The sequence below is a fragment of the Heptranchias perlo genome, chromosome 23, assembly GCF_035084215.1.
Source record: "Heptranchias perlo isolate sHepPer1 chromosome 23, sHepPer1.hap1, whole genome shotgun sequence".
NCBI classification, from domain to species: Eukaryota; Metazoa; Chordata; class Chondrichthyes; order Hexanchiformes; family Hexanchidae; genus Heptranchias; species Heptranchias perlo.
This window is the reverse complement of record NC_090347.1, coordinates 45,595,055-45,609,909: the sequence shown is the minus strand read 5'-3', so window position 1 is coordinate 45,609,909 and position 14,855 is coordinate 45,595,055. Positions and strand designations below refer to the sequence as shown.

Below are 14,855 nucleotides of genomic sequence, written 5' to 3'. Positions count from 1 at the left end.
GTATTCGCAGGGCCTGTCCATAGGGGATGGCCTCTTTGACATGGTTAGGGTGGAAGCTGGAAAAGTGGAGCATCGTGAGGTTGTCCGTGGGCTTGCGGTACAGCTTATCATCAACAAGTTCCATCCCACCATCAAGCTCACCATGGACTACTCCTCAGAATCGGTTTCTTTCTTGGACACACGAATCTCCATCAAAGACGGGCACCTCAGCACCTCACTCTACCGCAAGCCCACGGACAACCTCACGATGCTCCACTTTTCCAGCTTCCACCCTAACCACGTCAAAGAGGCCATCCCCTATGGACAGGCCCTGCAAATACACAGGATCTGCTCAGACGAGGAGTAACGCGACAGACACAGACAGACACCCTCGTAAGAACGGGGTATGACGCTCGACTCGTCGATCGACAGTTCCGACGGGCCACAGCGAAAAATCGCATAGACCTCCTCAGAAGGCGAACACGGGACGCAACCAAGAGAGTACCCTTCGTCGTCCAGTACTTCCCCGGAGCGGAGAAACTACGCCATGTTCTCCGCAGCCTTCGACATGTCATCGATGACGACGAACACCTCGCTAAGGCCATCCCCACGCCTCCACTACTCTCCTTCAAACAGCCACCCAACCTCAAACAGACCATCGTTCGCAGCAAATTACCCAGCTTTCAGGAGAACAGCGTCCACGACACCACACAACCCTGCCACGGCAACCTCTGCAAGATATGCCAGATCATCGACACAGATACCACCATCACACGAGAGGACACCACCCACCAGGTACATGGTTCATACTCCTGTGACTCGGCCAACGTTGTCTACCTCACACGTTGCAGGAAAGGATGCCCCGGAGCATGGTACGTCGGCAAGACCATGCAGACACTGCGACAACAGATGAACGGACACCGCGCAACAAGCGCCAGACAGGAGGGTGCCCTCCCAGTCGGGGAACACTTTAGCAGTCAAGGACATTCAGCCACCGATCTTCGGTTAAGCGTTCTCCAAGGCGGCCTTCGAGACACACGACAACGCAAAATCGTCGAGCAGAAATTGATAGCCAAGTTCCGCACCTATGAGGACGGCCTCAACCGGGATCTTGGGTTCATGTCACGCTACACGTAACCCCACCAGCGAAAAAAGTTATCTGTTTTTAATACAACGGGTCATTCTCTCTCTTTCGGATGTTTCTCTCTCTCTCTGTCTTTTGTTCTGGCAGTTTGTATATTCGGTGGTGCTGTATGTAATGTCTCTCTATCTGAACACTTTGATTGCCTTGATGACGGGCAGTTGGAAAGATTATCTGTAATCACCAGGCATTGTTCTCGGACTATAAATGCAGTAACATTCAAGGAATCCCACACTCACCTGACGAAGGAGAAAGCCTCCAAAAGCTTGTGATTTTTAAATAAAACTGTTGGACTATAACCTGGTGTTGTAAGATTCCTTACAATGAGATATAAGCATTGAGAATTAAACAGAGGAACAAGAGAAGGAAATGGGGTGAATTAGAGTCAAATTAGATAGAGAAATACAAAGAGGGAAAGAAAGAGTGGATTAAGAGGGAAGAGACAGAAAGGAAAAGTTAGAAAAATATTTTTAAAATATGTGCACCATATCAGCTCCTGGGACAGTAAGGTGTTGACATTAATTCTAAGGGTTGGATAAGATGCGCTGACCCTACCTGGGCCTACCAGCACAGCGTGAGGCAAAACCCCGGCTTCCTGCGAGCCTCGGCATCAATTCACCCAAATCATCAACTCACGATGGAGCAAGACTCGCCGCTGAAGCCCCTGACCAGCGGCAGGGCAGGGAAATGGCGAGGGGCCGAACGACCACCTGCCCCAACGGCCGCCCGCCGCCCGCCTTTCTACCTTCAAACCGCCACCGCTCGCGCTAAAACCCGCCCACTCAACAGCCATTGGCCGAGGAACCACCGTGTTATCCAATCACAGCTTGCAATCTAGTTGGTACTCGTCCAATGGAAATGAAAGACTGATATGACGGACAGCGAAAGTGACCTATCAGAGAGCCGCACTTATTCATAACCGTACGGCGGGAAACCGATGACTTTTACATTAGAAATAAAAATGCAAACTGAAATAAACGCTGGAAAAGCGCAGCAGGGCGGTACAAGAGTCTAACTCGAAAATTAACATGTCGTTTTAAGATGCTGATAAAACTACTGCGTATTTTCACCATTATCTGTACGTTATATGTATAGTTTTGCTCTCCTTACCTAAGGAAGGATATCCTTACCTTAGAGGCGGTGCAAGGAAGGTTCACTTGATTGATGCCTGGGATGAGAGGGTTGTAATATGAGGAAAGATGGAGTTGAATGGGCTAATATTCTCGAGTTTAGAAGAACAAGAGGTGATCTCATTGAAAGGTATAAGATTCTAAGAGGGCTTGACAGGGTAGATGCTGAGAGGCTGTTTCCCCCTGGCTGGAGAGCCTCGAACTGGGGGTCAGTCTCAGGATAAGCGGTCAGCCATTTAAGACTGAGATGAGAAGGAATTTCTTTACTCAGAGGGTTGTGAATCTTTGGAATTCTCCACCCCAGAGGCCTGTGGATGCTGAGTCGTTGAATATAATCAAGGCTGAGATCGATAGATTTTTGGACTCTAAGGGATCTGGGGATCGGGTGGGAAAGTGGAGTTGAGGTCCAAGATCAGCCATGATCTGATTGAATGGCGGAACAGGCTCGAAGGGCCGACTGGCCTACTCCTGCTCCTATTCCTTATGTTCTTATCTGGGCGACACGGACATGTTGGGCCGAAGGGCCTGTTTCCATGTTGCAACTTCTATGATTCTATGATCTGTTTGAAGGGGTCCTTTTTTTATAGCAATTTTAAGCATATATTATCAAACGATATGTAAGTTAAATTAATCCTATTCACCACCCCCTCACATACAAACACCCTGCGGCTCGCTGTTCTTGGTTAAATTCGGTGCACATGCCAAAATAACATGGGGAGCACAACAGTTGAAGGCAAGATCGTCTTGCGCATGCGCCTCACCCTGGCGCGGGCAGGACGGACCGGAATCATCGCCGCGCTTCAAAAATCCCTCCTTTTGGAGCGATCGAGAGGAGGAAGAATTCCTCACAAAAAAAAAAGTTATTATTCGGGAAAAGGCACAACGGAGTTTAAAGAGACCGCAGCGTCCCTGGCGCCACTCAGCCGGTTTTGTCCCGGGTCAGGGGTCAACGAGATGGCGGCGCTCAAGTCGTTGAACGGAATGATCACGGCCTGTGCTCGAACCGGTGAGTTTATCAGTGAAGATGTTTAAATCCACAGGAAGCTGGGCACACTTGCAGTGGAAATGAGGAAGCAGTCGCAAGTCTGAAGAAGCTGCAGTTAATCCGCGCAATCCGCCTGAATCTATATATATATAAATAAATAAAAACACGTCTGTCAATTATCACTCGTTTGGAGTGTTACCGATTTGCATTCTGGATTTGAGACATAGGGTCATTCAATATAAAAGCAAGGAGGTGATATTAAATTTGTACAATACTTTGGTTAGGCCACAGTTGTATGTAGTTCTGGGCACCTTATTATAGGAAGGCTATTAGAGCCATGGAAAGGCGCCAGTGAAGATTCCCCAGGATATCAGGATTGAGAGGTTTTAAAAAAAGCTCAAAAATTGGGTCTTTTTTTCACTGAAATAGATACAATCATGGGGGGGGGGGGGAGACCTGCAACAACTTGCATTTACAATAATGTCTTCAATGTCTCCAGCCACTTTGCAAATAAAAATTGATGAGGAAATGAGCACTGGTGATGGATAGGATGTGTGGTTTGAAGTTCAGTTCAGGGTCAAACAGGATACCAAGGTTTTGCACAATCTGATTTAGGCTGAGCAAGGGGTAGAGAGATGGTAGAGCAGTAGAGATGGGTGTCGTTGGCATAATGTGGAAGATGGCCTGAACCTATGGATGATATTGCTGAGGCGCAGCATGTAGACGAGAAACAGGTGAGGGCCAAGGACTGGAGGTTGGGGTCTCCAGAGGCGTCAATGTGAGGACGGGAAAGAAGCTGATGAAGGATAAGTGGTCGGCCATTTAAGACTGAGGTGAGGAGGAATTTCTTCACTCGGGGTTGTGAATCTTTGGAATTCTCTTACCCCAAAGTGCTGTGGATGGAGGAAGGATGAAGCCTCCGAAAGCTTGTGAATTTAAAATAAAATTGCTGGACTATAACTGAGTATATTCAAGGCTGAGATAGATTTTTGGACTCCAGAGGAATCAAGGGATCTGGGAATCGGGTGGGAAAGTGGAGTTGAGGTCGAAGATCTTATTGAATGGCAGAGCAGGCTCGAGGGGCCCTGTGGCCTACTCCTGCTCCTGTTTGTTATGTTCTTATAAGCTGTTGCTAGAGATGCATTTGCTGCATTTGAATAGATGGGAGTGGAACCAAGCAGGGTACCCACACTGGCAGTACAGGTGGAGTCAGCATAGGAGATGCAACAATTGGACGAACTTGGGGAAAGGGATGGAGATTTACAGGAAGTGGGTTGGGAGTAGGTATGGGCTTGTAATAGATGTCTGTGGAAAGCCCACGCCAGAAATAGAAAGAGAGAAGTCCAGAAAGGGAGGGGAGGGGTCAGAGATGGACTACCTGAATGCAGGGGGTGGATGAACATTAGAAGCATCGTTCTTGAAATTCTGAAGATCACAAGATGGCGTAGGCCATTTGGCCTATTTTAATTTGCCAATCGAATACAGTTTCCCCATTGCGGCATCAATTGTTTCTTACATTAATCAGGGTTTTTGCCTCCATAGTCTTATCTGGAAGTCCATTTCAAATGTTGATCACTCTTTGTGTAAAGAAGAACTTCCTGATATCAGTGCTCAATTTATGTTACTAGTTTGCAGCTATGTCCCCTCGTCCTACTTTCTCAATTTAATTTAAAGTAATTATTCTGGATTTACCTTTTCCATGGCACCTTGTTTCACTCTATTTGATCACTCCTCAGATTCCTCTTTGGGTTGAATAGTCCGAGCTTTTTTGTTGTTTCTTCATTGCTGAGCCCTTTAACACTAGGGATCAGTTTCGTGGCACTTTGCATTATGTCCATGAATTGAATGTCTCCCTTGTGTCTCAGTGACTAGAACTGGATCTAATGCTGAAGGTGCAGTCTGACCAGAGCCCTGTACAGTTTGATCACAGCTTCTCTGACTTATATTCTACTGTATTGGCTGTTTTGTTGATTGCTGCTCTGCATTGATTAGACATGTTGAGTCTATTAGGACCCTCTTTCAACTTGATTCTCGACTATTTCAATGTCATTCATGGAGAACATGCGTCATCCAGTTTAACTCCCTAATATCAACAACAACTTGCATTTATATAGCTCCTTTAACATAGTAAAATGTCCCAAGGTGCTTCACAGGAGCATTATCAAACAAAATTTCACACTGAGCCACACAAGGAGGTATTAGGACAGATGACCAAATGCTTGGTCAAAGAGGTAGGTTATAAGGAGCGTCTTAAAGAAGGATAGAGAGGTTTAGGGAGGGAATTCCAGAGCTTGGGGTCTAGGCAGCTGAAGACACGGCCGCCAATGGTGGAGTGATTAAAATCGGGGATGCGCAAGAGGCAAGAATTAGAGGAGTGAAGAGATCTCGGAGGGTTGTATGGCTGGAGGAGGTTACAGAGAGGGAGGGGTGAGGCCATGGAGGGATTTGAAAACAAGGATGAAAATTTTAAAATCAAGGCATTCCCGGACCGGGAACCAATGTAGATCAGTGAGCACAGGGGTGATGGGAGAAGGGGACTTGGTGCGAGTTAGTTTACGGGCAGCAGAGATTTGGATGAGCTCAAGTTTACGGAGGGTGGAGGATGGGAGGCCGGCCAGGAGAGGATTAGAATAGTCCAGTCTGGAGGTAACAAAGGCATGGATGAGGGTTTCAGCAGCAGATGAGCTGAGGCAGGGGCGGAGACGGGCGATGTTACGGAGGTGGAAGTAGGCGGTCTTGGTGATGGAGCGGATATGTGGTCAGAAGCTCATTTCAGGGTCAAATATGACACCAAGATTGTGAACAGTCTGGTTCAGCCTCAGACAGTGGCCGGGGAGAGGGATGGAGTTGGTGGTTGGGAACGGAGTTTGCAGCAGGGACCAAAGACAATGGCTTCCCAATATTTAGTTGGAGGAAATTTTTGCTGTTGGACAAGCAACGTGACAAATGAGAGACAATGGAGGGGTCGAGGGAGGTGGTGGTGAGGTAGAGCCGGGTGTTGTCAGCGTACACGTGGAATCTGATGTGTTTTCGGATGATGTCGCAGAAGGGCAGGATATGGATGAGAAACAGGAGGGGGCCAAGGATAGATCCTTGTGGGACCCCAGAGGTAACGGTACGGGTGAGGGAAGAGAAGCCATTGCAGGTGATTCGCTGGCTACGACTTGTCTGTAATAAAAACCCTCCATCATTGATCTATCCACATACATATTTTATCCAGCTCATTCTGGGCTGCTTTTAATTCCACTGCCTCCCCTAGTTTGGTATCATCTGCAAATTTGATTAATTGGCATTGAGTTTCTGAATCCAAGTCATTATATCAGTTAGAAACAATAGATCAGTATAAACAACACATAAGAGAAATTTCCCTTTGGTTGAATAATTTCAGTGATGTAATGTAATGGTTTTCTTATGGTAACATGGTTTCTCCTTTTAATATTCCCTTAGGATTTTTGGCTTTTCCACAGATGGCACTCTTTACTGCGAGATGTGCATCCAAAAAGGCAGGAGGCAGTTCCAAAAATCTAGGTGGCAAGAGCCCAGGTCGACGTTATGGATGGAAGAAAGGAGATGGTATATACCAGCCTTGAATGGCAATGTTTTCTGTGGGAGCTGGACAAGGCTGCTTAATTAGCAATCATTGGATTTAAGACCCAATTTCATTGGGAGCTAAATAGAGAGGTTAAGATTAATTAATTAATGAGACAAAATTTGGAAGCGTAGTGAACAGTGAGGAGGGTAGTGATAGACTTCAAGAGGACATGGACAGGCTGGTGGCATGAGCGGACACGTGGCAGATGAAATTTAACGCAGAAAAGTGCAAAGTGATACATTTTGACAGGAAGAACAAGGAGAGGCAATATAAACTAAAGAGAGTGCAGGAACAGGGAGACCTGGGGGTATATGTGCACAAATCGCTGAAGGTGGCAGGGCAGGTTGAGAAAGCGGTTAAAAAAGCATACGGGATCCTGGGCTTTATAAATAGAGGCATAGAGTACAAAAGCAAGGAACTGACGAACCTTTATAAAACACTGGTTCGGCCACAACTGGAGGATTGTGTCCAATTCTGGGCACCGTACTTTAGGAAAGATGTGAAAGCCTTAGAGAGGATGCAGAAAAGATTTACTAGAATGGTTCCAGGGATGAGGGACTTCAGTTTCGTGGATACTCTGGAATTCCCTCCCTAAGCCTCTCCGCCTCGCCACCTCTCTCTCATCCTTTAAGATGCTCCTTAAAACCTATCTCTGACCAAGCTTTTTGGTCACCTGTCCTAATATCTCCTTGTGTGGCTCGGTGTCAAATTTTGTTTGATAATCGCTCCTGTGAAGCACCTTGGGAAGGTTTGCTTCGTTAAAGGCGCCATATACATGCAAGTTGTTGTTGGTAGCAAGAGCGTTGTCAGAGGTAACCCTATAAAATAAATATTGTGATGCCAGTGCTATCAGGGGTACCAGCCGTACCTGTAGGAGGGGGGATCGCAGGGCGCTGACAGCAGTAAAAATGAATCTCTGCTGCTGGCAGTTAAGTCAGGTCTACTGTGTTGGTTCTGGGTACGGCTGGGCTGACATTTCACCCTTTCTCTGGCCGACATTGCACTTTTGCCATTTCTAGCCTGCCACGACCTCCTCCGACATCAGGGAATGTCCCTGACAGACTGGTGACTTTACACTAACTGCACAGCTCACATATGAACAGTAATCTGCTGTTGCCAAACTTGCCTGCAGTACAATACAACAGAGCCAAGTTATGATACATTATGGCTGCTGCGTTTACCCAGATAACGGTCAATGCTGTCGAACATCGTTTGACGTGAAGCGATTTGGAATGTCTGGAGAGACACGGTAAAGTTCTGAGTAAGTGCAAGTTCTTTATTACAAGATCGTGTGCACAAGTAGCAGAGAGGACAGTATCATTCAGACATGATATTTACTGTGTCAAAATCTGCTTTTAAACTATATGCCAGAGAGAAAAGGGTATGTTAACATTTTAGATGTGGGGAGAGGAGAAACTAATTTGCCCAGGTAAAAAAAATACCACCCCTTCATGTCTGCTGTGATGGTGGAAGGGAGAGGACGTTCCTCGTCACTTAGCGATGTCGGTTCAGGTTCTCTCACTCTTTCTTTCTGTCCCAGGAGCACTGCTGCATCAACCTCCCCCAAGGCTGAAGAAATGACTGACTATTTGCCTTTGTTCCCACAGGGGATTTTGTTCATACAGGAAACATTCTGGCAACTCAGCGCCTGATCCGTTGGCACCCAGGAGCCAATGTAAGTTCTTACTGTACCAGCCTTTAGGGCAAAGTAATGGAGAAGGTTCAGATCCATTTTTTGTCAAGGACTTTCAATTTCCCTCACTCATCTTGTTTCGGATCCTCCTAGGTAGCACACTTAGAATCATAGAAAATGTACGGCACAGAACGAGGCCATTTGGCCTATCGTGTCCACGCCAGCCAAAAATGAGCCACACTGCCTAATCCCACTTACCAGCATTTGGTCCGTAGCCCTGCAGTTCACGGCACTTCAGGTGCACATCCAGGTACTTTTTAAATGAGTGAGGATTTCTGCCTCTACCACCCTTTCAGGCAGTGAGTTCCAGACCCCCACCACCCTCTGGGTGAAAAAATGTTTCCTCAGCTCCCTTCTAATCCTTCTACCAATCACTTTAAAGCCCCCTGGTTATTGACTCCTCTGCTAAAGAAATAGGCCCTTCCTATCCACTATCTGGGCCCCTCATAATTTTGTACACCTCAATCAAATCTCCCCTCAGCCTCCTCTGTTCCAAAGAAAACGACCCCAGCCTATCCAATCTTTCCTCATAGCTAAAATTCTCCAGTCCTGGCAACATCTTCATAAATGTCCTCTGTACCCTCTCTAGTGCAATCACATCTTTCCTGTAATGTGGTGACCAGAACTGTACACAGTACTCAAACTGGGGTCTAACTAGTGTTTTATACAGTTCTAGCATAACCTCCCTGCTCTTATATTCTATGCCTTGGCTAATTAAGGAAGGTATTTTGTATGCCTTCTTAACCACCTGTCCTGCTACCTTCAGGGATCTGTGGACATGCACTCCAAGGTCCCTTTGTTCCTCTACACCTCTCAGTATCCTCCCATTTATTGTCTATCCCCTTGCCTTGTTTGCTCTCCCCAAATTACCTCACACTTCTCTGGATTGAATTCCATTTGCCACTTTTCTGCCCACCTGTCCAGTCCATTGATATCTTCCTGCAGTCTACAGCTTTCCTCCTCATTATCAACCACACGACCAATTTTTGTATCATCTGCAAACTTCTTAATCATACTTCCTACATTTAAGTCCAAATCATTAATATATACCACAAAAAGCAAGCGACCATGTACTGAGCTCTGTGGAACCCCACTGGAAACAGCCTTCCAGTCACAAAAACACCCGTCGACCATTACCCTTTGCTTCCTGCTACTGAGCCAATTTTGGATCCAACTTGCCACTTTCCCTTGGATCCCATGTTCTTTTATTTTTTTGACCAGTCTGCCATGTGGGACCTTGTCAAATGCCTTGCTAAAATCCCTGTCCACTACATAAAACGCACTACCCTCGTTGACCCGCCTTGTTACCTCCTCAAAAACTTGTTTTGTTGTCACTTTTCCCACCTTTGCTCTGCTCGCCCCACTCCTAAAGGCAGTAATTCCTAATGGGGAGGATGACTAGGGTTCCTAAGATCTAGAATGTTGCATGGGATATTAGATCATTAATGTAGTCGCACCTTTAATTCAAGTATGAAGGATTGGCCCAGGGGTGAACTGAAGTACTTGGGTAGCTGCTTAAATTGGGGGAGGGTCGGAGCAATTGGTGTGGAGAGAGGGAAATGTAGGATATTACTCGAGCCAGAGCACTCGAGATCATCCCAGTGTCGAGGACGGGTACCTGGCACCTAGCAATGCTTCTGGGTCACAGGGATCAAATGGCAGGACAGGCTAGGAGAGCATAAACCAGGCAACTGGGTGTGGGGTGGGTAGCACAGGCAGGTGGATTTTCCACCTCTTTGCACCCTGTGCCAGACAGCTGGGTGCAAGCACTGTGTTGAAAATGTGTTGGGCCTGGCAGGGAGGCTGGTGGCACTGAGAGCGAGTGACAGCTGCCAGGATGAATGAGACTGTTGGCCCAAGGAAGGCGCCTGAACTGTCAGGTCATGCAGCCACGTTAGAGGAGCAACTTGTAAAAAGGGGCATCCAGAAAGTCCTTATCACTATAGGCCACATGGTTCCCACAGACTAGACAAAGGAGGGATAGGTCACATGGTATTCTTGGACTGGGTTGAGGGGCCAGAAGAAATCAGCCATGGCTCCCACGCCTGATTACACTCCTGAAAGTTTTTTAAAAATAAACATTCTTTTCAATTTTTGTAACCTGCTTTGGCAACCAGTGGTGCCACTGCTAGTGGGGTAAGTCTGCTGCTGCCCCGTCCTCGACATTGGGATGATCTCGAGTGCTCTGGCTCGACTAATATCCTACATTTCCTTCTCTCCACACCAAGTGCTCCTGCCCTCCCCCAATTTAAGCAGCTACCCAAGTACTCCAGTTCACCCCTGGGCCAATCCCTCATACTTGTACTGAGGGAGTGCTGCACTTTCAGAGGTGACGCCTTCTGTATAAGACATTAAACCAAGGCCCCATCTGCCTAGTCAGATGGACATAAATGATCCCATGGCACTACTCTGAGAAGAGCAAGGGAGTTCTCCCAGTGTCCTAGCCAATATTTATCCCTTGACCAACATTACCAAAAACAGATTACCTGGTCGTTTATCTCATTGTTGTGTTATCAGGTCTTGCAATGTGCAGATCGGCTGTCTGCGTTTGCCTGCCTTATAACAGTGACTGCACTTCAAAAGTAATTGATTGGCTGTAAAGCGCTCTGGGATGTGAAAGGTGCTATATAAATGTAAGTTTGTTGATAGTTACCAGACACTTGCTTGTTCTAATTTCCCCCCCTTGTCTCCTGAGGGCACTGGCTCTCGCTGGGTACAGTTCCCTGGTGCCAGCTGTCCTCCAGTCCCTTGTCCAAGTGGCCATTCTTCATGTGTGAACCTAGATGGTGAGCGTTTGGAGGCTATTGACCTTGGAGGACATCACAGTCAAGTCCAATCCTGTCCTCACCGGATATCCACACATGTACACTCTCCTGCAGAGATCACTAGATAGTGATCAGAACTGTGGCTATCTCCCCTTGAATTCGGGGATGCTGAGGTCAGCCCTAACCACCGGATCTGCTGAGCCCAGCTAATTGAACTCAAGACCTTGCTGATGTGTATGGTTCAGAATTACACTAGCGGTGCCTTTACACATGGACACCTATGTGGATTCTTTTTATTGCAGGTAGGAATGGGTCGGAACAAGACTCTCTTTGCCCTTGAAGATGGCACCGTCCGTTATACTAAGGAGGTCTACGTCCCTCCACCCCGCAGCTTGGAGACCATGAAGATCATCTCTCGCCTTCCAAAAGGAGCAGTCCTTTACAAGACGTTTATCAATGTGGTCCCCACCAAGCAGGAAGGTTGCTTTAAGCTGGTGGATATGCTTTGATCTTGTGGAGTGGGTTTCTCCACACAACAGACTGATGGACAGGACAAGTTTGTGGTCAGTGAATGTCTCCTTTGAGCTGCTGACAGAGTCTCCGTGTGAACCCCAGGAATTCCATGAGATTGACCCATGAGTGTGACCAGCTGAATTACAACAAGTTCTTCCTGGTGATGTTGAATGAAGATCTGTGATAAATTGATGCTGTATTATCTTTGCCAGTAACACCTGTTTTCTTTATACGGATGGCATTGGTTGCCTGGTGCCGATAGAGATGTACATAGTGAGCATTGCAGTTTATCTTCAGTTCCAGGAGAGCAAGGCTGATGTTCTGAACCACCTTTGTGTGACGTATTATAATTAAGACGAGGGATGAATTGGTTCATGTTTTTTGTACCCCTGGTCTGAAATGCCATTGGAGAAGGTACCAGTACACAACATCAGGACAGAGGAGTGTGAGCAGCCAGTCTGGGGAAGGGCGCACCCATTGTTACTCTGCCAATTTCCCTTTCCTTTAGTAAAGCATTGACACTGACTGGGTTTCAGGTCCATAGGTTTTTGATATCGTCTGGTGCAGCCCACAGGTAGCCACCCTTCAATTGTCAGCCTGCCGTAAAGGTGTTGTAGAATCTTACAGCGCAGAAGGAGGCCATTTGGCCCATCATGCCTGTGCCAGCTCTTTTGAAAGAGCTGTCTAATTAGTCCCACTCCCATGCTCTTTCCCAATAGCCCTGCAAATATTTCCTTTATTTAGTCGTCAGGCTATTTGACCGTGGATGGATGGGATCCCATTCTGGCCCAATTCTGCCCCCACCTGACGTCCACAAGCTCACTTTTTGGCAAGGATCACTGGATGGCGGTCAGGAGTGGAATGCCAATGGTAGGCTGGCTCCCTGACTGAAATCAGCTAACTTAACAATGACTGGCAATTGAATTTGGCACCTCATGTTATATGTTTCTTGTATAAGCTGGGGCAGTGCCCTGTTTTTTTTTTGCTCTCTTCCAGTGCCGATCCAAGTATGGGTGTTACTTTTTTATAAATGCAAGTTCCCCTTTTTTAAATAAGTAAAATATAGTTTTCTGAATTTTCTCCTCTCCTGAAAGCACTGACTCGTGTTGGGTTGGGTTGCAAAGATGTCAGCAACCCTCTGGTACCTCACTCCACTGGTTGTTCTTCAAATGTGAGCCCAGGCGGTGATTTTTGGCAAGGTGTTCAGGCTTGGGCATCCAAGATACAACTCAGCCTCTCTTCCCACAGTTCCATAAGCAGTCAGAATCTCCTATGAAATAAAGCCCACACCCTGATGAATGCCGTGAGTGAGGTAGTGTTGGGGTCTATTGCATCGGAGTCCATGTGAAGTACCCACCACAATCTCCTGTCTGCTCCAAAAGGCATTAAAGACCATTACAGTCAGACCATTCAGGCTAAAACTAAGAGTTGTTTACAAGTAAAATGATTACACAGAAATAGTAAGATACAGCAAAAAAAACAAGTCATACCATACTTGATTTACACAATATATAAATTGTTTCAAAACGAAAGACTGTGAGATCTTTGTGGTTCTCCTCAATATCTTTTGATGGAGTCTCTGATGGACGTTATGGGGACGATGAGCTTCTGTTACCCTGCTCATTTGTCATAAACAGTGCAAAGCAGGAAGCTGGGGACTACGGGGCTGATGCTTATCGGTGGTTTCTCAAATGAATTCCTTGCACTGGTCAGTTAATTGAGATATTAACCGTTTCTAACACCGAGGTAGTTGCTATTGAACATTCATCTTGCCAGCGATGGTCCAGTTGCTTTTTGACTCATACTAATTGAAACCACAACTTGCCATCGAATTAGCAGGAGCCGCAGCTAATGTACAAAATACTCATTGTCTTTCACAGAACCAAGCTGCTGAATTACATGTCAACCAACCAAGCCAGTGTCTCAGCCTGAGACCAGAGCTTGGATTCTCCGCTTCAGGACAGAATAGCAGTGGGATGGGACTTCCGACCACTCCCTGCATCGGGGCTCATGCTGGACCTGCCCCAAGCCGGAACTAGGGTTGCCAACTCAGGTTGGACTTATTCCTTGAGGTTTCATCGTGACCCCCTGCCTCTAACAGCCCACCCAGCCAAACAGCCTTTTTTCCCCATCTCCAATATTTGTACAACTAATAAACAAAAGTGTTCAAAGAAAATGAACAAGACACACAACTTTTTCTCCTGGGGTTTGCGCACAGCAATGTCCAGGAGATTAATCTTTAATTCCTGGAGACTGAAGAACCATCCACAAGGAGGTCCTGTGGAAAGGTGTAATTGGGGCAGATGGGATGGGACCTTAATCCACACCCCACGGGCATTTACATGCAGAAGACAAAGAAGGGGTTCCTGGCGGTGAGAGAAATGCTGGTTGGGGTGAGGAGGTGGCAGTAGATCTCGCTGCTCCAATTTTCCATTGTTTCCAATTCCAGGCGCAATCATGGAGGAAAATCCAGCCTCAGGTATCCACCTTGAAGCTTAGTAAAAAAGGGACAGGGAGGGTTCAGGTAAGGGTAAATTTATAAATCTAAAGAGAAAAGTCAAGGCCAAAGAGCAGTGTAGTGATTTGGGTAAAGATAAACAGTATATCAGGAAGGGACAGAGTTCAACGGTAACAGTGCATCAGTGAACAAGGTCAAAGGGAAAAATAGTAAAAAGTTAAAATTAAAGGCGCTTTATCTGAATGCACAAAGCATTCGTAACAAGATAGATGAATTAATGGCACAAATGGGTTTGATCTTGTAGCCAGTACTGAGATGTGGTTGCAAGGTGACCAAGGTTGGGAACTAAATATTCCAGATTAGTTGACTTTTTGAAAAGACAAACAAAATGGAAAAGGAGGGGGGTAGCCCTGATAATAAAGGATGACATAAGGAGAGTAGTGAGAAAAGATCTTGGCTTGGAAGATCAGCAAGTAGAATCAGTATGGGTGGAGATAAGAAATAACATGGGGTAGAAAACACAGGTAGGAGTAGTTTATAGGCCTAACAGTAGATATACTGTTGGACAGAGTATTAATCAAGAAATTAGAGGAGCTTGT

General features: G+C 46.4%; 2 protein-coding genes across 5 annotated transcripts in view; one reads left to right on the top strand and one right to left on the bottom strand.

Annotated features, from left to right (window-relative positions):
* The window catches only part of eme1 (essential meiotic structure-specific endonuclease 1), a 47,901-nt gene extending 45,545 nt beyond the window's left edge, over window positions 1–2,356 (bottom strand). The window contains exon 1 of one of the 3 annotated variants that reach the window (XM_068004420.1): window positions 2,251–2,356. The gene's annotated coding sequence lies outside the window, so the exon portion shown is untranslated. Of the gene's footprint in view, window positions 1–1,675; window positions 1,890–2,250 lie in introns of those variants that run through there. The other 2 variants (XM_068004417.1, XM_068004419.1) reach the window with 2 other exon arrangements.
* Window positions 2,357–2,997: 641 nt separating this feature from the next.
* mrpl27 (mitochondrial ribosomal protein L27) lies at window positions 2,998–13,330 on the top strand. 2 transcript variants are annotated; one of them, XM_068004415.1, is made up of 4 exons: window positions 2,999–3,256; window positions 6,683–6,808; window positions 8,435–8,502; window positions 11,588–13,330. In XM_068004415.1, the coding sequence occupies exons 1-4, from the start codon at window positions 3,001–3,003 to the stop codon at window positions 11,792–11,794; spliced, it is 657 nt and encodes a 218-aa protein (XP_067860516.1). In that variant the 5' UTR covers window positions 2,999–3,000; the 3' UTR covers window positions 11,795–13,330. The 2 variants fall into 2 exon arrangements, with proteins under 2 accessions (XP_067860517.1, XP_067860516.1); XM_068004416.1 differs by lacking the exon at window positions 6,683–6,808 and having other exon boundaries at window positions 2,998–3,256.
* The last annotated feature ends 1,525 nt before the right edge of the window (window positions 13,331–14,855 follow it).

Excerpts from the sequence above, each read along its gene's own strand:
- mrpl27 (XM_068004415.1), top strand. The coding sequence starts at position 3,001 with ATGCGCCTCACCCTGGCGCGGGCAGGACGGACCGGAATCATCGCCGCG. Across the intron at positions 3,257-6,682 it reads CACGGCCTGTGCTCGAACCG|GATTTTTGGCTTTTCCACAG; the intron begins GTGAGTTTATCA and ends ATATTCCCTTAG. Across the intron at positions 8,503-11,587 it reads GTTGGCACCCAGGAGCCAAT|GTAGGAATGGGTCGGAACAA; the intron begins GTAAGTTCTTAC and ends TTTTTATTGCAG.